This window comes from Patagioenas fasciata, chromosome 17 (genome assembly GCF_037038585.1).
Source record: "Patagioenas fasciata isolate bPatFas1 chromosome 17, bPatFas1.hap1, whole genome shotgun sequence".
In the NCBI taxonomy this organism is placed as follows: domain Eukaryota; kingdom Metazoa; phylum Chordata; class Aves; order Columbiformes; family Columbidae; genus Patagioenas; species Patagioenas fasciata.
In genome coordinates this window covers 9,318,032-9,344,153 of record NC_092536.1, presented here as the reverse complement: position 1 = coordinate 9,344,153, position 26,122 = coordinate 9,318,032, and the positions used below count along the sequence as shown (strand labels likewise).

The 26,122-nt window shown below is 40.5% G+C and overlaps 1 protein-coding gene across 3 annotated transcripts in view; it reads left to right on the top strand.

Moving 5' to 3' along the window:
* The first annotated feature begins 218 nt into the window (after positions 1-218).
* Positions 219-26,122, top strand: part of SPECC1L (sperm antigen with calponin homology and coiled-coil domains 1 like) — a 65,907-nt gene continuing 40,003 nt past the window's right edge. Inside the window, exons 1-5 of one of the 3 annotated variants that reach the window (XM_065851893.2) lie at positions 219-370; positions 14,015-14,204; positions 19,652-19,811; positions 20,108-21,741; positions 23,559-23,766. In XM_065851893.2, coding sequence (XP_065707965.1) covers positions 14,052-14,204; positions 19,652-19,811; positions 20,108-21,741; positions 23,559-23,766 — 2,155 coding nt within the window. In that variant the 5' untranslated portion in view covers positions 219-370; positions 14,015-14,051. Of the gene's footprint in view, positions 371-6,557; positions 6,575-10,235; positions 10,317-14,014; positions 14,205-19,651; positions 19,812-20,107; positions 21,742-23,558; positions 23,767-26,122 lie in introns of those variants that run through there. The other 2 variants (XM_071816161.1, XM_065851892.2) reach the window with 2 other exon arrangements.

Sequence of the window (26,122 nt, the reverse complement as noted above, 5' to 3'; positions counted from 1 at the left end):
GGGCAAAACCCCGGGCCCCACCGCCCTCTGGCCCTCAGGTGAGCTTCGGCGCGAGGCGCGTCGCCCGGCCACGCCCCCTCCGCGAGGCGGGACGCTCGAGAGCGCATGCGCCGCCCGTGGCCGCGCGCACACCCCCGCCCGTTCGGCGCGGGGTGGACTCGGCTGGGGGTTGGCGCCTGCGCAGTGCGGTGGCACCGCCCGCGAGGGGCGGGGCGGAGGCGGGCGGAGGGGTCCCTGCCATCCCCGCGCGCCCCTCCGCGCCCCCTCCCCCTCCCGCCGGCGGCGCTTGTGGCCCGGCCCGACCCGGCCCGGCGCGGCTCCCCGGGACTCGGGCCGCGCCGCGAAGAAGTGGGAAGGAGGCGGCTGCCCGGTAAGCGCCGAGCGCCGGCGAGCTTAGCCTAGCCCCGACCCCCGCCCGCCCGCTGGGGGGTCGCCCGCGGCCGCGTAGGCCCCAGCAGGGCCTGTGTCCCGGGCTCCTGCCGCTCGCCTCTATCCTGCCGGCCGCAGTGCTTCACCGCCGCCGGGAGCCGCTTCCCGCGCCGCCCGCCCCTGGGCTCGGTCTCCTGTGCCCCCCGGGGCTGCCCGCCGCGCTGTCACCCGCGCCGCTCGCCCTCTCAGCCGGCCGCGGCGGTGACAGCCGCCCCGCTGCCGCCCCAGCCCCGCTCCCGCCTCAGCGGCCCCGCGCGCCCGGCGGCGGCATCTTCCTCCCTTCCCGCGCGGGCTGAGCGCGCGGCGTCGTCCCTGTCACCCATTTTGTGACTGACCCTTCGCGGCGCTGCCGGTACGAGCCGCCCCGAGGTGCCCGGGGGAGGCCGGCCCGCCCGCCCGGCGCTGCGGTACCGGAGGGCTTCGCGGTTCCCGGCTGGCGGGGCGAGCTCGGGTTTGCACCCCGCGGGGAAATCGTTTGTTTCACGCTACTGGCTCGAGTCTGTGGAGAAGGATGGTGGCGGTTCGTGTGGGAGCTTTCTAAGGAGAAAGGTGCAGTGCCTGCACTTGGGCACCTTTGTAGCTGGGTTTTGGTGTGGTGAGGAGGACCTTTGTGTAGGTTCGGGTCTCATGCTTGTCTGGAGTGCCAGTTTTCTGCATTTTTATAGCTGAAAGATCCCACAAGTTCCAGTTTTGTGGTTCCTGTCTCTCTTCCTGCGCTCACAGTATTTGTTCTTGCAAAAACCTTACATGACCTGGTAGCGCCAGGGATGGAGGAAAGGAAGGTCCCGTAGCTGGGCCAAAATCAGAGAGTCAGCAGCCTGTTCAGAGAATCCTCTATAGTCTGTGTCCTCAGGGAGAAAAACAATGCAGTGCTGATGCTCAGCAAACTGCACGGTTCTCCACAACAGCATCTCACGCCTGCGGTTGCATGAGGTGTCTGTCTGTGCGAGGATCTGGCAAACAGCTTTTTTGTAGCAGAAAATTGGTCTTGTCAATGTTTCTGCTGGGTGAAAGGTGTTCTGAAGAGCTGTAGGTTCTCTCGAAGGACATATTGTGTGCAGGCTCTGCTCACCCCAAAAGCAAACACAAACCTTCTGTTGCTGCTTCCTGCTTAATTAATGGCATGGACTTTGGCTGCTGAAATGTAGGCAAAGTAAAGCCAGTGGCTGCTTTTAACACTCTGTGGATCATAATATAGTTCTGTAGTAGCTCAGAAGTACAATTTCTCTTCCCCATCTCCAGTCTAATTGATTGTTGTTAGGTAGTAGCTAACAAAAATGAGAAGAGCAGTTCATTGTGAAGGGTCTGAGACTAAAATTGAGAAACTGTGACAGTAGTAGTCTCTTGTTTCTTGTAACACTGCCACTTTATTTTCAGTTAATAGAAAAATCAGATTCTAGGCTGGTAGATGGTGCAAAATAAGGGAAAAGAATACGGAATTGTGAGGAGCAAAACATCTCAGATATTTTTAACTTACTGTACCATTTCTGTCAAATACAGTGCCATCTAGATAAACACTGCAGTCCACATCTTCCAGTTCTTTTATCTGCTCAAGTCAAAGAGCCTTTTGTTCACATACATTTTGGTGTGATTATTAATAAAGATCTATGTTCTCTCTTTAGTAGGATAAAGGACTGTTTTATTAACATTTGATAATGGTGGAACATCACAGGGGGCAAACCTCTAAGCAGGGCTTTCCAGTTATCATGGACTGTACTTTTTATTGTGTTTTGCAGTTTACCAGCTCTGCGTTATTTCCCCTTTCCCTCCATGTTCTAAGGCAGTGTGATATCTGTGCCCTTCCAGGCATCCTAACAAACGTGTCTTCTGCATCATGCTTGAGCAGAGGCTCGAGTAAAGGTTTCACTTAAGGGAGAGTGTGTCCATAGTAGCAAAAAACCCCCAAAAAACTTGGATGTTAGGCTGAGGTTTGGCGTGGTCACTCGCATGGCTTAGCTGGGGCCACCTGGCATCTTCCTTAGCCACACCTGGGCATCCTTCAGAGGTAGAAGATGCCAGGACTTCTCTATGACCACCCTTTTCTGGATGGGGGAGACAGGGGGAAGTGATTTTGTCTCTACAGTCACAAATCAAGCAGAGCAAATTTGCCTCTGGACTGGAGAAAAGTCTCTGGCCTGCGTTAGCTGCTGGTGTGAGGAGTTGCCAGTGAGTTTTAGAAGTTTCTAAGTGTGTGTTGAAACAGTTATTTTTGTGGTGCAAAGGTTTCATTTTACAGAGTAGATGAGGTGATGCACTGCTAACGTTTTTGGTGTGAATAAGTAGATACTTACAAGTAACATGGTGAAGGGAAATAAGTTTGTGCCATTTTTGCTTTACTGTTGGTATGAAAGAGGAAAATATATTCTCAGAAAGTGCAGGCATGCGATGGAAACTCCTGAAGAGATCTTTTACTAGCATACTTCAGAAGTTCTTTTTCTTTTTTGTCTTTTTGCCTTGATCTTGCAACACTGGAGCCTGTCTTGCCAACTAGGATCCAGTTCTAGAAGTGTATAATGCTATTAATGTGACTGAATCTGTGTTGCTCAGTTGGAAAAACAGCATAAGAAATGTTATGCTTGTACTTCCTGGCTTCAAAAATCACCCCATTTGGTCTTATTTTTAGTCTTCATACTGAAAAAGGGAGAGAAAACGGGTGTTAGAAGCTGAGTTGTATACTTAATCCTTAAGTGACTAGTCACAAGGAACATATTAGTTGTTTCTTTTGAGCTTATTCCAACTGAAATGATCAGAGGAGCCACCATTTGGAGCATTTAACAGTTCAATGTAGCCTGCACGTAATCATAGGATACTATCTTTTAGCATATAAATAATTAATCATTAGAGTTTTCACACACACATGCATGATTTTCTTTGGAAAAGAGGATTTTACGGTAGAGGCCCTGCTACTTTTGATCTTTGTGAGTAAAGGTCACAGGATACTTTAATTTTCGAAAGAACTGACACTGGTGCAAATAAGTAGCAGAACTACTAGCTTCCCAAATTAAAAAAAAGTAATACAACAATAAATTATGAAGTTAGGTAAAAGGAGACTTTTCAAAAGGGATCAATCTGCAACGTTTCAGTACAAAAAAAACCCCTCATAATTTATATCCAACCATTTGTTACATATTAAAGGGTTATAAAGACACTTATGCAAAATTTCAAGAGAGAAAATGACTCATTTTTACTTACTTCAGGACTTGGTTTGACATTTATGGAAGGTAAGACTTGCCTGATCCTCAGTTAATATTATTTTCCAAGACTATTTGCCTGAATGAAGCTAATGATTGCCTGCATCTAGTTAGTACATATGCAGTTTTATTCAGGAAAATAAACCGAGTATCTAACATCTAGTATTTAAATAGTATTAAAAAAAGAATAAAAGTAATCAAGTACTTGGGTGATGTATTTGATGACATCAGCCTGAAGGTATTGGTATTTTTCTGGTGCTAAAAACATTTCCTTGGCTTTGGTCATTTAGCCAGTGTAGGGTAAGTGTTCTGCACAGGTACATGCAGTGAATAATGATTTCCTGTGGGATATGCAGTTGGAGGAGTGGGTGGAAAGCTTGACCAAGAGGCTGGCATTCTTAAGACTCTTTGAAACTTTGTGTTCTTAATACATTTCTATAAATGTTCTTAATTAAAAGCACAGAATGATTTTAGCAGATGGAGCCTTTTTAAAACAGTTCTGTTTTTCTGTGAGGGTTGGTGCTGGAGAGGCTCATTCAACATATTTCACTGTTCATTGCTAAGATGTTGGCAGTCTTCATATTGACAAATCTTAACTGACGTCAACAAGTTTATCTGGTAGAGTTATCTATTAGAGCTTGACTTTCTCTGCTTAGCCATACAATTTTGTTTGTTTATTTGTGGTTTTTTTTTTTACTTTTTACTGATTTGCTGAGTTGTACTGTGCTTAAAGTTTCTTTTATTCAGCAAGTTAAGTGATGCTGAGACTTGCCAATAGGTATGCATTTAAAGTAGCATCTGTTGTGGAGTTAAACATCTTTCCTTCTTTGCAAAAAAAAGTCTTCTCTGTTTTGATTTGCTTTTCCTTAAGAAGCAGCCAGCATTGTAAATAGTTAAGGGCAAATACTTCCTTATCCAAATATGTATTGTGAGAACGCCTTGACATTTTTCTGAAAGTGTTTCTGATATATACCTGTAAAAAATAAATAGTATCCATCAAAGAAGAAAATTCCATTAAGTCTATAACTTATGGATGTTAATGTTGTAAGTAAAGGATACCTGGAGGCAGAAATAACTATGAAGACTTTAGTATAGCTTTTTTTTTAGTAGCAAGTCTACATTTTTCTGGAGGGAATGGGAAAGCTAGTCTGAGGCCTTCAGCCAAACATCAAAGGCTTACCATGAAACCTGGAGGTATAGGAGCTTATCAAAGAAATACCATAGGAGCGTTTCACAAAGGAAAGTGCCGAAGCATTGGGCACTTGGCACCCCAGGGTGATACCAGCACATCAGCAGGCTCGCTGGGCAGGGATGCTGTGCTGGTCCTGGGCTTTCAGTGCTTTCCCAGGCTCTGGCCCCAGGTAAAGTCCTGCATTGCTCCAGCAACCAAACTGTCCAAGGAGACAGGGACTCTGTAAACTGGTCAGTGATTCACCCTTTTCCAGAAAGCTTGGAATAAAAATGTGGAAAAGAAACAGTATCTTATCCTTTTCCCTGGGGAGAAAAAAACAAATAGTGGCTGCAGACAGGAGCCTCTCCATCCTGTCCCAAAGACTCTTCTTTATGACTCAAATGAATGTCTTTGGGCTTCCACACTGGGGTGGGTAAATGCTCCTCCCCTAGTGATGCCAGGGTATTTAGGAAAGATCTGCATATGGTTCTGTCTGACAAGCCTGAAGGATTTTAAACTGAGTAATGAGTGTGCTGTTGACAGCTCTCAGAGGTGAAGGAAGATGTGGGTTGGAGCACAGGATTCAAACCAACAGACAGCCAATCTTCAGACTCTGCAGTGGCCTGAGTGCCCTGTTTTGTCCTGTGTTGATTGCATAACTGTGTTATTTTTAAGCTATTCCTCATCTAGCTTACCACATGGCTCCACAAAGTAGTGTGGCTTGGAAAGTGGTGGTGTCTGGGCAGCAATAAGAGGTTCATTTAAATCAGGGCTGTTGTTGAGCGTCCAATAGCCTGAGACTGAATTAAAACAAGTTTGGGGCTATACTGGCCCTGAGAGGACGAGCCTTCCTTCTTGTTCCCAGTTCCCAGTCCTACTGCTTCCTTTGCATAGTATCTAGCAATTATAAGGTGAGTCAGATCAGTCCTGATCTGACTGAAAGACCAGCTCATAAAAAATGAGCTATGATCTCTAGAATTGGAAGGAGAGGACTGACGAAGGAGTGGAACAGCCTCTTTTGGTGGCAGGGTACAATTAGATTATTTTCATGACTATCTTAAGCAATCTCCAGCAGGCAGTTTCCTCCTCCAGCCTTAGCAAGGCTGGCATGTGGATGGGCCATTCCCATCCAGGCCATTCCACTGGTCCAGCTGAGACCAGCTGGGGCTGGGAGTCCCAGAGCTGTAAGCACCCGGGGGCTGGGAGGGTCCTCAGGGTCCTCTGTGTGCTTCTGTTCTGTTTTTTTGGTGCAGTGCCTTCAGGAATGTTGCCAGGTCAGTGGTGAAGTGGACATGGTGAGCACCCAGTTACCTCCCAGTTCCAGAAATCCAGGCAATTGAAAGTCCTCAGGTTGAGAATACATTAGTCAACAGCTGGTGAGAGCAGATTTGTTATCTTAACCATGCTGGAAACATGATTTGGACTTCTTGGGTTTTGTACCAACTGACAATCTGATGGAGTGTTTTGGATGAACATAGGACCTGGTTGAAGTTATTCACTTCTCTTACAGGTTTTACCTGTAGCCTACTTGTGCTGGGAGCTGCTGGTCCAGCTCCTGCAATAAATAACACGTTGCATATCCTTTCTCTGTCCCACTTTTTCTGACAGGAGCTAGGCTGCTGCCGCCTTTCTTCTCCCTGTGAACCTCAGCCTGCAGAAGCCTTTGCTGCAATTGTTGATACAAGAATTCAGCTGACAACATTTTGAATGGACAAAAGGGAAAGGGCACAACCGGTCACCTATTATCCCTGGCACTTTTGGGAACAGCTGTGCTAGAGACAGAGTATGTTTCAATGAATGTTATCTACTGACCTAGACAGCTGGAAACCAAAGGAAGATGTTGTGTTAATCATGTACCTTTCATTGTAGTGTTCTGCCAAATTCAGTGCTCTTAAAAGAATATATTACTGTTTTTTAAAGTACTTCCCTGGCAGTGCAGGGAAAATTTCCGTGTGTGCAGGGGAATCTGATTTTTGATTAAAGAGTACAGTATATACTTAGGGTTATATGACACTAAATACACCTTTGTAACTGGAAGGTTATTGATTTCCATAAAAACAGTTACTTTAGAACATGGCTTGTAATTATGATAGGTTACAATGCTTTTAGTTAATGTTGTTAGCTTTTTAAGACTAACTGCTTTTATCGTTAAAGCTGGCCAGTCCTTTGGCTAGGAAATTCATTGTGTTAATTTTTTTTTTGTCCAGAAACACTACAGTGCCAAAATAAGAGCTGGTTTTACCCAGAAGGTTGATATTTCTGCTAAGTTGGTTTAAGCCTTAAAAATACGACATAGAGGTGTAGTTACTGTCCAGGAAATAAGTATACATGTATATATAGATGCCTATATTGCATCACCTGTTAGTGCATGGCTTAAATTTCACAGTTGCATCCAAATTTTATCAAAAGGAATGAAAAATGACAAGGTAGCCAAAACCAGGTTTTACTCTCACTCCATGTTTATTGTACTAATATTTTACATAGTATGTTTCCTCTTCTGTTTCCTTTATCATGTTCTGCTGGTTGGCGTTTATTTCAGCCTGCACTGTAAGCGACACACAGACTGCCTTCAGATATAAGGATATTTTTCATTATGTGTATTAACAACACCAATGAAACAAAACCTGTGTAATTGTAATCTGGGTGGTATTCTCATCTATAGTGTGAACAGCCCTAATTAATGGGCATGCTACAAGGTACTAAGTACACTTAGAATATTTTTTAATCAACTCGAGTATGAATACCAAAAAAGTATAGATTTAGCTGGTCTTCTGTTCTGATTTCCAAAACTGTGATTCAAAAATAAAAGCTTCTGAAGGTGCAGTTAATGTTGGTGTTTGTGCTGAAATAGAGTTACGGACAGTGCTCCCCTTCCTTGTGGAACAGAATCCCCACAGTAGGAAGAATCAGTTTGATTTAGTTGATGAACAGTTGTTTTTTCTTTCCTTAGCAGTGGTTTGAAATAGCGGTTGTTTAAAGTAGAAACTTGAAAACAAGACTACATTATTTAAATTTGTTATGAAAAGGCTTTTAGAGCACAGTTTGTAAGTTTAGGAGTTCTTCTGTAAATGTTCCTGTCACTTGTCTGGAATGTTAAGTATTGCAACGGTTCCACATTGCTCACAGCAGTTACAGCTCTGAAGTTTTCTCCAAAGAAGGAGTAGAGAAATTTAGGTGTATAACAGCCGATTCTTAGCCAAAGCTCTGGTCTTTGTTCTGTTTAAAAGAGAAGCGGCAATAGCAAATGTGGCCTGAAAACAGTGGATAGATAACATAGCTTAAAGGTAGAATTCCTGTTTTTGTAATTCTGCAACTTGTAATGGAAAACTGAAAAGGCCCTTCTGAATTTTTAAGATAGAAAGTAGCAGGAAAGTCTTTCCTCTCTAGATAACTACCTGCAACAGTTGTTCCAAGATTGCAGCACCCGTAAATCATTGACATCTGCATATTTTCCTCTCGGTATAAGAAGGTAGCAGACATTGCCCTGGCTATGGCAGGGATCCGTCCCACCTGGTGCTCTGGGTCCAGCTGTGACTGTGAGCAGATGCCTCAGGAAAAAAAACGAAACCACACACACAAAAAAACAAAACACACAAACAAACAAAAACCTGAAGTCTTTCCTCATACCCCAATTGCTTTCCCACCCTGCAATTATTTTTGGCTCAGAGGGATTTCTGAACCCTTTGTGCTCAGCCATTTAGCATCCATTAGGGAATTTCTCTACCTTGTGCATGTCCGGTCTCCCCCTCCACTTGCTCTTCGCACAGCCACAGTGTTCTTTCAATCTGCATTAAAAATATAGCTCATTTTTCTTGTTTTGAACCTGGCTCTAGCTTCATTTGTTGGTCCTTAGTTTTAATACTGAAGGGATGATTAACAACTAGTCCCAGTCTGCCTTCTCCTTGCCATTCAAGATTTAGTAGGCTTTTGTCGTATTCCCTGTGAGATGTCTCATGGGAGCTATTACATACCTTTGATTTCATTTTTGCATGTTGCTGAACCTTTTTCAGGTGCATAAGAAATCCTCTTTTTGAGGTTGAGAAACCACAACTGCACGTACTAATTAAGTGTGGGTAGGTGTCCAAACTATTGATTTGTTGAGTGCCATATTTGTGTTTTGTGGTTTGTTCTCTGTTTCTTTATTTCATAATTCCTGGAATTGCATTGGGTTTTTTACCTTATTCCAAACACTGTACCGGTAGTCTAATGAAGTTGTGAATCGAAACACTGAAAATCTTGAGAGCACATTTATATATGAAGCTGAGGTTGCTTTTCCCCAGGAGACAGATTTACGTTGTGTTTACCTACATTTAATTTTATTTGCTGTTCTTGTTGCCCGGTCAGTCTTCTGTGATTTTGTGCTGTTTCCTGTTATCCTTGATATCTTAAATAACCCTCTAGCATCAGCAGCCTTTCAAGTCACTAAAACTGTTGTCTTAAGCAATAACACAAATGCACTGCTCACTCTTGGCTTCTGGAATCCAGTGGTTAATGGATTATGTTTTTGGAATTATTGAGCAAGAGATGTCGTTTGGGAGTGCTTGTGCAGCTTGCAGGCTGAAAGTTTGAGCTGTGGAGGTTATAAATGCAGAGAACTCTGTCTCTTCATATGTAGCTTATTTCATACCCCAGACATTAAGTTGTTGGCAACTACACTGTCTTGTCTGCAGAGACTTGGGGAAGTTCTGAGTCTGTTTTTATTTCATAATCTTTTCTTTACAGTTCTGCCTTTTGGGACTGTGTAAGTGACCTAAAAATGTCATTCCCTAATTATTTGGGCGAAAGTTGTCAGCCTAAATATATCAAAACCAAGTAACTTGTACAAATAGAGAGTGAAAGTGTACTGACTCCATTGCTCCTAGATGTGAATATTTCTATTTTCCTCTGTAATTTGAGTATTTGATTTTTCAGAAATGGTCAGTATCTTCAGATCAGTTGTTTCTGTTTTTCTGGAACCCTTAAAAGATAATTCTAAGATAATTTATGATTTTCTTAATAATTCACTTTTTTTTTTCCTATATAAAACTACTTAATACCTCTTGATACCTTCAGCCGAAGGCAAAAGTTTAATACCTTCTTTGGGTCTTAACCCTTTTTCACCTTACAGGCACAGGAAACCTTTTTTTTACTCTTGTGCTTGAGTCTTACTTTTGTGACAGCAATATTAGCATAAATGAGCAATTAGGTAATGGATGAGATTAAAATAATCACAGCAAGAAATCAAATCCTCCCCGTCTGCTTCAGTTTTCAGGTTTCTACAGAGTACATAAGAGTAACCCTGAAAGCATTTTGTGTTGCTTGCTTGGATGTATCATATCAGTTTGCAGTAAAAAGCAGAGCAATGCTATTGGGCAAAACACTTTTAAATTATTATTTATGGAGTTGTCTTTGCAGTTGGTATAAAATGCAGGACTGGTTTCACATGCCTGCACCAGAGCAAGGAGAGCACGCTCCCGAACAAGATCCCCTTTTGTTTCCAGGGCTATGTGTGCTGTGGAAAGAGAGGTGTCTGCGAAGGGATACAGGTTGGAGTGAATAGTTACATTCGAGTTTAGGAATGCAGTCTTTCTATCTGATATTTTGGGCTTGTTTTGGCTTTTTTCCATACTGATTAATTTTATAATTGATACTGTAGTGCTAGCATTAATCAAATGTTTTCCAGTGATGTCTTCTGTCTGCTGATAGATGAGTGTTTTGTTTAGTAATGTGAGGGACCTCCCAAAGTCTCTCTTGACTGCCTCATGGAGTTACAGCTTTTAATTCCACTGCAGCTTTTTAGTGTTAAGCTTCTACTTTACCCTTCTCTTTTTTCCTTCTTCTTTTTTTTTTTTTAGGTGGGAGGAAGTGTGTGTAAAGGGAAAGGAAGTCTTCAGTGATTCTTTCTTTCTCCCTAGGGCAAAATATAAGCTACAGTTTTACATGCAGTGTTTGCTTTTTAAAACAGTAGTGAAATAGTATTTTAGGTGTCATTTGAATTATTAGAGTTTTTCAGAAAGCTTATTTGGCTAGTGAGCATTTTGTTTCTTGCTTTAAAATTCAATGTTGGGCACAAACAAGTTTATTGCTACTTATTGTTATTACTGTGGGTTCCTAAGGAACGTGGTGTTCTTTAGAAACATAAAGGTAGCCTTTATCTGTGGTATCTGCCTTTTGAGAAACTGGGTGAAGTAGGGCTTTTTCTGCTTACAGTCCAAGAATATTGATGCTGAAACCCCATCCTCTTTTTCCTTCCCAAAGAAGGTGGGAGGGGCGAAACTGGCACTGAGAGGTCATAAATTCACTTTAGAAGCTTGAGTGAGCGGCTTCTTTTAGAACCTGTAATGCTAATTCATGTCTTGTCCTTACTTTAAGTTGGACTCATTTGTATCTTTTTCTCCGTTTTTAAAATATAACTACATTATCTTATTTCAGTAAGAAAGTAACTACTAAAGCTTAGTGTCTCTGAAATTAAAACAGGAACAGCGGTACCTTACCTCCCTGTCCTCTAAATATCTTTGAAGTTTCTACCTTTGAGTTTCAGTAAATCACAAATAGTCTTTTTTCAGTGTCATATTTATGGATATTTTAAAGTAGTGCTGTGATGAAACACGAGGATTGTACTTTGTTACTTTGTTTAGTTTCATTTATTTACATCACTTTGCTCTGCAGTTGTTATTCTTGAAGCAAATACTGTTGCATGTTTTCAGGAACACTTCTAAACCATGCGCTGTAAAAACGTCCATTATGGATGAGGAGCATTTGACTTCACACAGTCTCCTGTCACTGACCTCTGCGATATATTCTTAAGTGTATAAATGATTTGTACTGTAAAAGCTAATGTTAGCCTCTATTTCTTTTTGAGATTATACATCCAGTGGGTTATGTTACCATATTACTTGCTATAATACGCGGATCCCAAATGTATTCATCTTTTACAGTGCATGCAAAGATGATGTGTGTGATGTGTATCTGGCATGTTGGAGCCTGTGTCAGATGTGATCAATGTGCTCTGTAGCCTTGACAAATGTGTGCTGCAAGTGGCCACTGCTGGATGTCCGCACACCAGCTGCAGCTATGGCTCTGTCCAGGTTGCCAGATGAGGTTGTCAAGCTCTGCCCAAATGTATGATAGTCCTATTGTTGCCAGTGCCCTAACCTTCATTACAGCACTGATTTACTAGCTCTATGCACTGTCAAAAAGGTCTGGTTCTGATTTACTGGATTTGTTGTGAGAGTATAGTTTTTCTTCTTTGAATTATTTTTTTTTAAATGCAGTCAGCTTCACAACAAGCTGTGCGCTGAAAATTCATTCAATGATTTCTCAAGCATGCTATGGGCAACGTTTTTCTTGTATTCTGTAGAAGAGAAAAAGTATAATTCAGTAGTAATGATGCCAGTTTTACTAAACAACTCTATCCTCTCTGGTCTTTTCAGTTTTAGTTTTCAGTTGAATAAGATCAAAAGATCACAAGTAAGTGTTCATAGACATGAAAAAGGCAAGAAATATAAGTGTGGCAACTTGGTCCTACCTGTAAATATTAGCATCTACTTCTGGAATCTAGTAGGCAGTTGTACCACTTAAAATTATATGTGTATAGCAAACATACTACCTTTGTGGGGCTTTTCTGGTTTGCGTTTTGGTTTTCTTAGGAGTGTCTCATTTCAAATTATCTCTGTTATTTAACCATCTGTGAAGGCGTTCTGATTACTAGTAGCCGTGTGGCAGGACTGGTGCATTTTTGACATTCTGATGATGAAACTGCAACAGCAAACAAAGTTTTCTGTGTCTATTCATGCCAGCTTTCAGAGCTAAAGGGAGTCTGGAAGCCATAAACAAATATTTTCACTGTCTTAAAATGGAACTTCCTGTTGCTTCTGTTAACAGGACTTAAGGGTCTGAGGAGGCAAAACTTCTGGAGTTTTACTGACTTTTGTCAAAGTCAGACTTGAAAAATATGTGTGTGCAGCTGAGGTGGTGATGGGGAGGAAGGAATGTGTGTGTAGGGTATTAATTTTGTTAGCTGAAATGAATTAGTACTGCTGATCACTGTGTTTTTGTCATGTCTGCCACACTCAATCATCAATCTGCTTTTCGTGCCTTTGAAATGCTTCATTTCTTAATCAATAGAAACAACTCGATGAGTTTTGTGTTTCTAATCAGCCACAGGATATTGGGCTCAGATAAACCTCATCACTTCCACCCAGGATCTGTGAGCCTGAGAGGGGAGTGGACCATTTCCTCTTCTTAATCTTGCATCCTATGCCTTCTGACTCAGGGGAGATGAAGAAAACAGCTGCCAGCTATTCCACTCTTGCAAAAGGGAAGAAGATCCCAATTGTGTTCAGTCTTTCTTGCAGTTCATGCTTCAAATCATGGCTGTTGGCTAGTCTGCCCTTTCTTAGGTTGTCTTCCAGAATGAGCAGTTCTTATGATAACTGCAGTGTTCGGGTCTGCTGCAGCTGCTCCTGCTTTGAGCAAAGTCAGCTTTGTTTTCTGGGGTTTTGGTTATTTGCTTATGGTTGGAAAGACAGTATTGACAGCTGTCTGTTGTTTGAGAAAATGTGAAGGCAAGGGAAAGATGCTGAAGTGTCCTGACTGCAGACTGTGCAACGTGCTGGGTTACTTCTGGTTTCTTCTTGGAGATAATGCTCATAGTCTGACTAGTATTACATTTTGTAAAATCCTATGTGTTTCTTTTACTAGTAAATAGTTTCAAGGAATCTGATTTTTTTTTTTCCTACTTATTTTAATTTTTATAAAATACTTCTTTTCTCTGCAGCTGCTGTTGCCCTCTCAGTACGTTGGTTACCAAGCTGGCAGTGATCTTTTCTCAGATCCAGTGTTGTTGGTAGTCAGGCTGTTGCCTGAATACTCCCACGGTATTTTACTTCCCACAGTCAGAAATAAAGAGCATTGCTGCCCTAATAAGCCTTTCTTTTGCTAGCTAACGAGTGAACCTGGCGACATGGGTCATTTATAAAATATCCTCGGTTCAGTGCCATTTGTGGAAAGAGAACTGAAAAAAAATAATAATTTGGAGTGGAGCTGTAGGAAGTGCTTAGTTCTTGGTAAAAATGCCTTTTTAAAAGCAAAAACCATTGGTCAGTCACATGCATTCTGGTTGCCTCTAATTTGTGGTCTTTACTTCGCTTCCAGACTTCTGGTCTTAAATAGAGCATGACAGAAAAAGACATTGCTTTTCATTTGTATTTTATGTTTAAAATTTCTTTCTTTCTGCTTGTAGATTTGTTTGTAAATGCATCATAAACAGACAGCCCAGAATGAAGAAAGCAAGCCGGAGTGTTGGCTCAGTGCCCAAAGTGCCTGGAGTAAATAAAACTCAAACAACTGAAAAAGCCAAACCAGAAAACGGCTCCTCAGTGTCTGCAGTAACAAAACTCTCCAAAACTGGGACATCAGCATCTCTTTTGAAGGTAATAACCAATAGAACATTCTGATTATTTGTATTTTTTATAATAAAGCTTTGAAAATAGTAGAATTTCTAAGCATGTCTTTAATGCAACTTATACTAAAGGTGTGTTTTAGGGGTAACTGAAGGGCATTTGGATAGTTACACAGCACTGGCCAGAATAATAGGACCTTGTGTGGCATTCCTCTGTTATTTTTCATATTACAATGTGTGATGTGATGGAAAGCAATATGCGTTGCAGAACTTGGCTATTCTGTGAAAGGAATGAAGTGGAAGTTGCATCCTCATGAATGTTATTAGTAGTGTCGTGTGTTATGGTTGAATGGTGTGTCAGTGACTAATGGGATTTGATAAGACCTATTTACAAATTCTGAAAAAAGAACTAATGACAAGCGAACATGAGGAGCTTTTTTTATATCAGTGATCTGTGTCTGGTCAGCACAGCTGCGTTCTTCTTGCTTTTTTGGCCTTTGCTTTGTGTGAAGTATTGCTTGTGCTGTATTTTCACAAGTTGATTCTTGCTCCTAGAACAAGTTCAAAGGTAGAGGTTTTCTCTTATATTAGCAAAACAGGGCAGTAGGTTTAGGAGCATGTGGTTTTCAACAGCCAAGAAAAATAAGACATGCCGAGTTGTGCTGGCGTGGAGTTTTCACCTGGGAGCGAACGCATCTGTGTTGGATGGATGGTATGAACCTGCCTGGTCTGCTTCCCTCTCCTGGCATGGACCCATGGCCGGACCCACCTCTGTTTGTCCTTCTCCAGCCCAGTGTGCAGAGCTGTGGTCCTGCTGCTGCCCTGCAGCGAGTGCACAGAGCAAGGAAAGGGGCTGGTGTGTGCAGCTGGACCTGAACCACCCTCACCTGCAGGAGACCAGACAGGCCATTTAAATTACTGACAAATAAAGCACTAAAATGGAAGAAGTAGTAAGGGCTGAGCTCTCTGTAATAGCTATGCGGGATTACTGAAATCTTTCTCTTTTCTTCTTGCTTTGCTTTTATGGAAGAATGGTTGACACTTTTGCTGATGAACTTGCGAGCTAGGTTTCAGCTAGATTTTTCTCCTTGCACCCCCTGCTCTGCCACACAACATATCTTGCAGTTTTCTTAACTTTATAATCTTTTGATGCTTGTTGACACTACTTATTTTGTGTTTATGAAACCTCTCAAAGAATACAGAAATAAAAAGTCCTTTGTAGTTTACTTGTCGAGCTTATTATGTCATACCTCTCAGTGAAAAGGAGGAGGGTGATCTAACACTAAAGAAAGCTGACCCAGTATGCTTTCACAATTTGACTTATATTAGTAACACTTCTGGCTATGTTTGGGTGTAGGATTAGAATTTCTGACAATTGTATGTTTGAGACACAATGAAAATTTTTCTCTTAATTACTAAGACTGATCTCGGCTTTATGTTACAGCCAGGTTACTCATACAGTTGGATGTCTTTTACTTCTTACGTAGTTGCTATTGTGCCAACTATGTGACTTAAATAATGACTTTTATCTTCTTTGAGTGTTCCATGCTTATTCAACAGAGTTAGTTTGTATTTTTTTGATTACTGACACTGGTGAATCGCATTTAGATTTCCTAGCTTGAAAGAAGTATCAGTAACTAGTTGTGTTATTTTTAAAATATTTTTTTTCGTACAGTTTTACATTTGAACTTGTCGATGAGGCATTTGTGACATTGTTTTCCTCATAGTGGTTGTGGGATCTCTTAGACTTGATGAATTGGTGGGTGTATTATGAATTTAGCTTAATATTCCTTGACCAAAAAAAAAAACCCTGGCATTAAATAACTTTAATTGCAACAGCTCACTAATTTATTCATTGCTCAAGGTAAGTATACATATGGATAGGGAAAAATTTGAGTTTAATATTGAATGAAAGGCCTCTATTAAGCAGTAGAAATACATACAGTACTCTACCCATCTCAATCCTGTTATTAATAATGTTGCAAAACTGAAAATTACTTTGTAATTATAGTCTGGCTTTTTTCCCCTGTCCCCTTCATTACATAACCAGAGGCCGGTGTTCAGCTTTGAGTGAGCTTCTTTCACTATGCATTGTTGTATAGATTTGTCCTTTTTTGTGGGGTTTTCAAAGTGTGTGGACAATGAGCACAGGAAGAAACTGAGAGACCCACCCATCTGTACAGCTGAGCGCTGTTCCAGAGCTCGATCTGTCTGTCTGTCTGCCTCTCAATGCCTTTTTGCTGGTTGCTTTTTTGTAGGTTTTTGTGTCCCACTTTGCCCAGAACTTTTGTAAATGTTCAGCACCCCCTCACACACACACACATTATTACAGCAGGAGTTTACCTGCCAGCCACTTCTAGCTTGTAATCTGTCAAAATACTCTGCAAATAACAGTGTATTCTTATTTTTAAGATAGTGGTGTGGTTTTTTTTTTTTTTCTTTTTACTTTTTTGGCTAATGAGCTTGTGATCATGCTAACACAACTGTGGTTAGGCTATGGCTATACTTCATACAAATGAACTGCAAAATCCAGGGTTCCTGAAAAGCCAGAACTTGGACACCAGCATTTGAATATTAAAAATTAGAAAGTGTTTTCAGTATTTATGTGTCTAGTCTTCAGTATTCTGCTTGCAAAATGCAATAACTTAATTACAGATTGTTGTGAAGTTTGATGTCTGAAGCACTCAAATGCAGCAACAGCAAGCATCAAAGAAAATCCGGGGCAGGAATAATTAGATATATATGTAAAGGGATTTGAATCATGTGCAGTAAATAGTATATACGTGTTGAGAAACTAAGATGAAATTAATTGTAGAGGTGATCATTCAAGTTTCATTGCACTGAAAGAAAGATGTGAAGGAAAACAGAATGTGAATTGTATAATTATAAAATGGTTTTTTATCTTGAAAATCAAAATCACAATATTATAATATTTTCTAATTTTTTATATTTCAATGTAGGCTTTTTAATGCTAAGCAGGATTGCACTTCTTCAGTAAATGGGAGAAACTGTTCTTCCTTGAGGAAAAAGCTGTTTAGTAAACATTCAATGTTGATTTTGCTTCCATTAAAAATATATGCCACAAAAATACTTTGATTCTCAAAGTAGAGAATGATTGCCATTATGGAGCCTTAAGAAAAGGGAGCTGCTGGTTTGTCATTTTTCCAAAGCTTTGCTAAATAGTTTTGTTTGCCAAGGGTATAGTGTTACAGTTTTGAGAAACTGTTTACTAATTGGCTGCAGAGGAGGCAATGCCTTCCAACCCAGCCTAGAAATAGCTCCTGGGTCAGTCAGAGAAGAATGGCTGTCTTAAATTCCTTTGTTCAGCAAGGACTGGAGATGACTAATGTCAGAAACCGTGTCTTTTTTTTTCTTTTTCTTCAAGCTGAATCACATCTTGACCTATTTGGCTTGATAACATGTACTATAAGTGTCTAAAAGCTTGATCTAATTTCCCCACTCTTTTGATAGGGTAAAAATGCTGACAGCTCAGAGTCCGTTTGAACTGTCACATTTGCCAACTGATTGGCAGATGCAGTAGCAGAATAGAAAAGCCCTGTTCTATGCATTTTGTAATGCCTTGGTTTAGGTGACAGTTGTATCACAAGGTTGTTTCCCTCCTCCTCTGCCCCCATGCCCACAAAATTAGTTTAGATTAGCTATGAATTCTGGGGAGCTTACAGGTTCACAGAGGATTGTCAGATGGTAGTAGTTTGTGCTCAGCTCTTCCCTCCTGCACAAGTAGTGTGGGCTTTTTCAATTTTGTAGCCTTCCAACCTTTTTATTTCCCCGTTGGTACTTAGATGGTGTCTGCTGTTTTGCATGACTGCCCGAGGAACTGATGGGGCTCCGGGGAGCAAGGAGCCCTTTGAAAAGGCTTCAGTTTACACAGCACAGTCTGTAAGCACGAGGAGAAGAGCAAGATAGAACAACAGTGGCTTTTTTATAGCAGAAAAGCCAGCTTAGGTGCACATCAAACTAGAGCATCAGAGTAATGTGTTTTCTTTCAGCCTTTTATAAACCTTTTTAGAAAGCTATACTATTTCCTACGATTCGGTAAAAATGTTCTTGCCCTAGAGGATTTTACCCTTTCAAATACCTGTTTGTATCTGTAAATTATTTGTATTTCTAGCAACTGCATGCAGAACAAATATATTCTCTTCCCAAGCTCCCTTTTGATTTGCAGCTGCTCGTCTTTGTAAATGGCACAAATCTCATCCATGCCCTTTCCACAATATTGTGATCGTTGTTCATAACTGCAATGATCACAACTGCGTTGTTTGCACTTGGAAAAGAAACTGTGTAGAATGAAGTGAGATACAACTTTTTTTTTCAATTAAGCAAGTGTACCTTCATTCTTAATGTATGCAATTGTAGCGTCTGGCGTACAGTTTTTAACATGAATATGTATGGGAGCTAAAAGTTCTAAACCTGCAGAATTTGAAAGTCAGGATGTAAAGCAAGTGGTTGAGTCCCAAGCACTACCTTGTAGCTGGGATGCTGGTTGAGACTTCAAATGTGTTATCCAGCTGAATAACGCAGTTACTCAAGGAATGCTGCTAACACAGCTGTTTTCTTTTAATTTTTCTTGGCCTTATGGGAAGAATGCTTAGCATATTTTGTTTGTTTCACCCTTTGAAAAATTGCATTTTAAAGAGTTGTGAAGCTTGCCAATTAATGCTTAAGAACTTAGTATTTTTAGAGTTCGCTTTGTTCTGAAAGTTGTATTCTCCATTTGGGAATCCAGTTATTGAGACTCCTGTGCTTACTGCCTTGTCACATTCCAGGCAGCTTTTGTGGCTAAGGGTAGTTTCAGGAATGATTGTATGAGTCCATCAAAGGAATATCCCGTCTCTGAGAGTGCCTGGTAAAGAGCATGGAAACCAGGCAAGGATATATGGTGAGGGTGGCTGTCCCAGCCCTAAATGCTGTCCTAGTCTCTAGTGATTTGTGGCTTAGTATTTTGAGCTGGTGGGGGTATTTTATTAATTTTGGATTGATTGTTGTTGTTTGGTTTGATCTTCTTGTTGTGAACTTGTCCATCAGAAACTACTTGATCGTGTTCTGCTGAAGAACAGTATAATAACTTCCTAGTGTTTGATGGTTTAATTATCTAAGAATTGTCTTCGTTTTTATGCTTAAGCAAGCTTTCAGTCTAAATTGAGAAGTGTTATTCTGTGTTGTGTTGCTGTGCTCTTTTTTTTTTTTCCTCAGTATTGGTATTGAAACATGCATCATTTTGTCTGGGAGAGAGAAGACTTAGTTCCTCTGGTCAATCATACGTAAGGAATTGAAGTTCAGTTTCAACTTACCAACTCTGCACAGTGAAGTGCAATTTTACTTTTCAGCATTCCTGAATAGATATATGGCTAGTCAAATATGTACTTTTAAAACTGATGAAATCTTTAACAGAAGAAATATTGGCTATGGAAACTTCTCAGCCAGCTGTCTTAAAGCTGCTTCTTCCCTTTCTTTCAGACAAAGAGTAACGATGACCTCTTAGCGGGGATGGCCGGTGGCGGAGCAGTGACAATGACCAATGGTGTCAAGGCGAAGAAGAACACTTGTGTATCAACAGCATCTTCAGCTTCAGGGCCGGCCATGAACAGTCTGGAAAATAAACCCAAAACTATTGCAGGTAAATTGATATATTGATCATTAAAGACAGTAGTTGGGTGGCTTTTTATTTTCCTGCTATGTATTGAGGATCCAGGCTGCATAATGAAGTGGTCAATAAGGCCATGGTCAGATCAACTCCTGTGCTGCTCTTTTCCTGTTTTTCAGTAATAGAATTGCATTTTTGGAGGGTGTTCCTTCTAATTTTTTCAGTGCTGATTATGCAAGTACCATATAAAACTAGATCATGTAATTAATCTAGAGAATCATAGATGTGTCTAAAATAATTAATTTTCCTGACTTTCAAAAAACATATAGGTACAAGTTCCACAACTAAGCGTAGCACTTCATCTGGAAATAAAGAGTCAAGCTCTTCTAGAGAAAGAATACGCGATCGTTCTCGTTTAAGCCAGAGCAAAAAGCTCCCTTTGACTGGACAGGGGACCAGTGATACGGTACTGGCAAAACGCTCCCGTAGTCGCACCAATCCAGAATCGGACATTCGAATGAGCAAGTCCAAATCGGACAATCAAATCAGTGACAAAGCTGCGTTGGAAGCAAAGGTGAACGATCTTTTGACATTAGCAAAAACTAAAGATGTGGAAATCTTGCATCTGCGGAATGAACTAAGGGATATGCGTGCTCAGCTGGGACTTAACGAAGATCAGCTTGAAGGTGATGAAAAATCTGAAGAAAAAGAGGCCACTGTTGTCCATCAGCCAACTGATGTAGAGTCTACGTTGCTACAGCTACAGGAGCAAAACACCGCCATCCGAGAAGAGCTCAACCAGCTGAAGAATGAGAATCGAATGTTAAAAGACAGACTAAATGCATTAGGGTTTTCTTTGGAGCAAAGGCTGGACAACTCTGAAAAACTCTTTGGCTATCAGTCTTTGAGTCCAGAGATTACAGCTGGCAACCACAGTGATGGTGGTGGTACTCTGACATCTTCGGTGGAAGGTTCTGCTCCTGGATCAATGGAAGACTTGTTAAGTCAGGATGAAAACACTTTGATGGACAATCAACATAGTAATTCCATGGATAATTTAGACAGTGAGTGCAGTGAAGTTTATCAGCCACTGACATCAAGCGATGATGCCTTAGATGCTCCGTCATCTTCGGAATCTGAAGGTGTACCGAGTATAGAGAGATCTAGGAAGGGAAGCAGTGGCAATGCGAGTGAAGTGTCCGTAGCTTGTCTGACAGAACGGATACATCAGATGGAAGAGAATCAACACAGCACAGCTGAGGAACTCCAAGCCACGCTTCAAGAGCTTGCGGATTTGCAACAAATAACACAAGAGCTAAACAGTGAGAATGAAAGACTTGGAGAAGAAAAGGTAATCCTTATGGAATCTTTGTGCCAGCAAAGTGACAAGTTAGAACACTTCAGCCGTCAGATTGAGTATTTTCGGTCCCTTTTAGATGAACACCATATTTCATATGTCATTGATGAAGATATGAAAAGTGGTCGCTACATGGAGTTAGAGCAACGTTACATGGACCTTGCAGAGAACGCTCGGTTTGAGCGAGAGCAGCTGTTAGGTGTTCAGCAGCACTTGAGTAACACTTTGAAGATGGCAGAACAAGACAACAAGGAGGCCCAAGAAATGATAGGGGCATTAAAAGAAAGAAATCACCACATGGAACGGATTATTGAGTCAGAGCAGAAGAGCAAAACGGCGATAGCATCTACTTTAGAGGAGTACAAAGCCACGGTGGCCAGTGACCAGATTGAGATGAACAGGCTGAAAGCTCAGTTAGAGCATGAAAAGCAGAAAGTGGCTGAGTTGTATTCTATACACAACTCTGGAGACAAGTCAGATATACAAGATTTGCTGGAGAACGTCAGGCTGGATAAAGAAAAAGCAGAGACTTTGTGCAGTAGTCTGCAAGAAGAGCTGGCACACGCCCGCAATGATGTCAATCGATTGCAAGATGCCATTGCTAAGGTAGTATTTAAACCAAACTGTTCTATTTTAACATCCCATATGCACTATGACTCACTGTTGGTCACTGTGGCTCTTTTAGAAGTAAAGGATTAATAATGAGGTTAATCGGATTGCAGTAGTGTTAGGACTGATTACTTTCTCTTAACCTTTGTTATGAAAATGACAGAAGCCTTTTTAAAAATTATATAAATACATTCAGCCACAGGGTAACTGTTGGGTTACTTTTTTACAATACTGGTATTTAAATTCTGCAACTTATTTCAAAGGCTAAAACTTAAACAATATTTAAGATATTATATGAATTTTGTACCTAAATTGCATGCCTTCAAGGAGCTGGTGCCAGACTGGTGGGAGAGGGATGTCCCTGAGAAAGTACTAGGAGTCCAAGTTTGAGATACAAGCCAGCTGTCGATGACTTGTAGGACTTTTCCCAGGTGTCGAAATAGTATTTTTCAAGTTTCAGCTTATTCAGGTTGGTTGAGTTAACTTGCAATAAACTAATGCTAAAGAAAGCAGAAAAGTGTCTTCTTTCTCCAGTCAAGAAATGAGTAATTTTTAGGTATAAAAAGACTTTACTCAGTTTAATTTAATTTACTGAACGCATATTTTAGTTTTAAGGGGGAAAAAAAAAAGTGCTTTTAAACAGTTAGTATTAAATATGGCAAATTCACAGTTTTTTTTTTACTAATGATCCATCAAGGAGCAGTGTGCTGATTGGGTTTTGGATCAACATGTGTGTTTCGAATTCTGGAACAGCTCTTTTGACTCAAATAGAACTAATTTATCTAGTAAATATGTCTAGTAAAAGCATTTACCATAATTTAATATAAAAATAAGGATCATAAAATTTATTGAATAACTTTATGCATTTAAAGGTGTATCTTCCTGCTAAGACAATTTATGCTAAATCTAATGTCTGAACTTTGTATTAGTTACAAATCAATGTTAGTCATGCTCACTAGCCAGTGAGAATCAACCTTCATTTGGAAGGAAAAAAAAATATAATTTTAATAATTAAAGATGGGTAGTGCTATTAAAATAAAAAATACTGAAACAGATGATTTAGAGCAGGGCATTTTGTGGATTAAAATTGGTACCTGAGTGTTTTGACCCACCATGAAGCCATGACCTAATTTCTCTTGTTTTTCTGACACCCTGTTTTTGCTTTTGGGTACAGGGGTTAATGTTACTGTGCCTCTGATCCCAGCTTGTTGCTTACATTGCAGTTTCATGAGGCAGGATAAAATAGTCTCACTGCTCCTGAAAGGGAGAGCTCTACCTCTTCCTTTCCCTGTTCCTTTTAATTCAGTTCAATAGCTTGTAAGACTCCTCTGGGAACTGTAATACTTCAACTCACCAACACATTTCACACACAAATGTGAATCCTGCTACTTGGTTAAGGAAATGAATCATCTCACAGGCCCAGCAAGCAGTACAATCAATGTACAAAAGAGAGTAGGCTTTTTTTTTGGGCAAGAGAAAGAAAGAGTAACAAGTTTCCCCTACCACTCTTTTGCAGGTAGATGTTAAGTCAGATCAGCTGCTCATGAAACCACAGCCTTGGTGCTCTAGTTTTGTAGTTTCACCTGAATACAGGATACTGCTGTTAGAGGAGCTGGAGAATGCTCATATATTCAACTTGGGAATAAAAGAGCTCTGGAAAATACTTGCACCCAAACAGTACTTTTTTTAAAGGCTTACACTTCTTGTCCCATACATTTTTATGGTTGGAGAAATATATTGTAAATATGGGAATTAAAAAACTAAAAGTGTGTTTTAAAATGCAGCCTATTTGGTTATGATATGTTCTTTTTCAGGTTGAAGATGAATACAGAGCATTCCAAGAAGAAGCCAAGAAACAAATTGAAGATCTCAATGTGACTCTAGAAAAACTTCGAACAGAACTAGATGAAAAAGAGACTGAGAGAAGTGACATGAAAGAAACTATCTTTGAGCTGGAGGATGAAGTAGAGCAGCACCGTGCTGTGAAGCTTCATGACAATCTCATCATATCTGATTTGGAGAGTAAGTGTTACGAGTTCCTCTTGTGAGAGAAATGGTAAATCAAGAACAGCTGAAGTAGAATGCTGTAATAGTGAAGATCTTTTCACTTGGCTTTCATATGTCTGAATTCAAGTCAGACCAGGCTTTGCAGAGCCCTTACACACTGGGGAAAAAAATCAAGTTAGCTTTGCTTTTCCTGTACTGGGAGTAGTTGGTGTTGGAATGAAAACCTGTAAATTGAGCATAAATATGAAATCTGATAATGCTGTTTTCAAGTTGTTTTTCAAAGCAGAACGACGTGTAATTACAGACTTAATAATAGTGTGCTCCTTGGGCATTGTGGAGACTGGGTGATTGATTTAGTGTTTTGTTGCCTTTTGTTTTTTTTTTCCAGAATGCTCTCTGAGTGCCCAGATATTAGGAGTTACCAGGTAGCTTGAGAATGTGTATAACTAGTGATTTCTTCCACCTGAAGAAAGGTGTTTTTAGTGGAGAAATGGGTGATGGAGGCCCTGAAAGATACAAATGTCAGAGCTGACTTGGCAATGCCAATATATCATATATCTCTTTCTGTGTGGTTTTGCTCAAGTCATGAAACTGATCCGTGAACCTAAATACGAATCTCACAACCTTATCTGTTGACTCTTGCCGCTGCACAAGAAGCGGTCGGGGCTTATAATGAAATTCATGTTTATTGTATGGGTGTCTAGCTGTCTGTGCATTAGTTTTCTCTCTGATCTTCAAGACCTGCTCAGACATTCCTACCACAGGCTGGTATTCTGCAATTAGTCTCAGTCTAAATAAGAACTTGGGCAGCTGTATCCTGGGGGCTGTATTTGCACAGTGCTACTTACTGAATTCAAGCATCTGCTATTCTTCCATGGTATATAAAGACTAAACAAGATTGCAAAAAAACCCAAAGCATAACCCCTTTTGACAGCAAGGGAAATATTAATAGAAAGGGTTTTAAATTAGTCTGCTTTCCAGGTAGTGTCTTAAGCAAAAAAATTTGGTCATTCAACTGAAGCTCACTGTCTTCAGACATGCAGCTGTCAGCTTGGTTTCCCTAAGTAACCCGTCTGTATCTTGAAATGCAATCCCTGTTTCTTTTTACAAATTGCTTTAGGTTTTTATTCCATGTTTGGTTTTGTGGTGGATTGGTTTTGTTTGGTTTTTCTCTTTCTGTTCCAAATCCCAAGACAGACCTTTACTTGGGAGCAGGAGCTCAGGCACCTGGTTAGTGGCTCTGACTTTGTTCCTGAAGTCATTTTGTAGTAAAGTCTTAAAAAGGTTGAACGCTTTTCTACTTGCGTTGTTTTGTCTATTAACAGAAATACACCGCACCACGGTCAAGTAAACATTTATGTATCTGCTTAGTAATACCTCATTACAAGGTACGTCTGATTTTTAGATGCTTTCGGAGTACAAAGTAGCTGCCAGATATTTCACTTAAAAACACTGCAGCAGTCTTTGTTACTTATCACTTGGAATAGTTAGGAAAATGCAGCTGCACTAGCTGATGGCCTTGTGTGAACTTCAGCGAAGAAATCTGTGCTTTAGTTACAGGCAGGAAGGAGAGTGGCATCTAGTGGCAGTAAGAAAGGATGGCACCCGAAGAATAGTATAAACTTAAAATCAGTCTTTCTCTGACCACTTTAAAACACTGTTCATTATTAAACCTTGTGCAGGAGTTTCTCGGTGGTAGCCTCTAAGCAGTGACGGCAGAGAACAGCATCTCAGAAAGTCTGGGACTTGGAGGTAGCACATACAACATGTAAAAGACAGAATTTTCATCATTTGTGTTGAAGTGACAGAAAAGCATATCCTAGTAGTAGTAAGTTATCTTATGCTGATCAGACTTTTGGTCTGTTCCGTACTCTCACAGCCAAATGTACAATACCTGTGCTTTTAAATGTGGAGAATTTGGTGTAGGTTTAGGTGTTATAAAGCATTAGTTAGTAGAACAGTGTTTTTGCAACCTGAATAACAAAGTGTAATAAAGAACCATAAGGATTTTCTTTAGGAAACTTTTATTTTAGATTTTAAAGTATGAGGGAGTCTAGCCTACCCTTTAAGGAGCGAATTTGCCTAATAACAAAGTTACTGAGTGAATGAAGGCGATGGGAAGACAACTGGCAGATGAAAAGTGATAGAAAATTATCACTTAAAGAATTCACAAAAGACAGACTTTACATTTAGGAGAAAGGTGTTTCATAAATGAGGTGGTGAGTATTTATTCCATTTAATGGTTAATCAACACTGATAGTAATGTAGGAATGTGAAATGTTCTAGTGCTAGTACTTAGAGCAGACTTTACTATGGGGTTTCCTAACACCAAAAAGAATCATAACAAACATACAACCAAACATTTTTCACA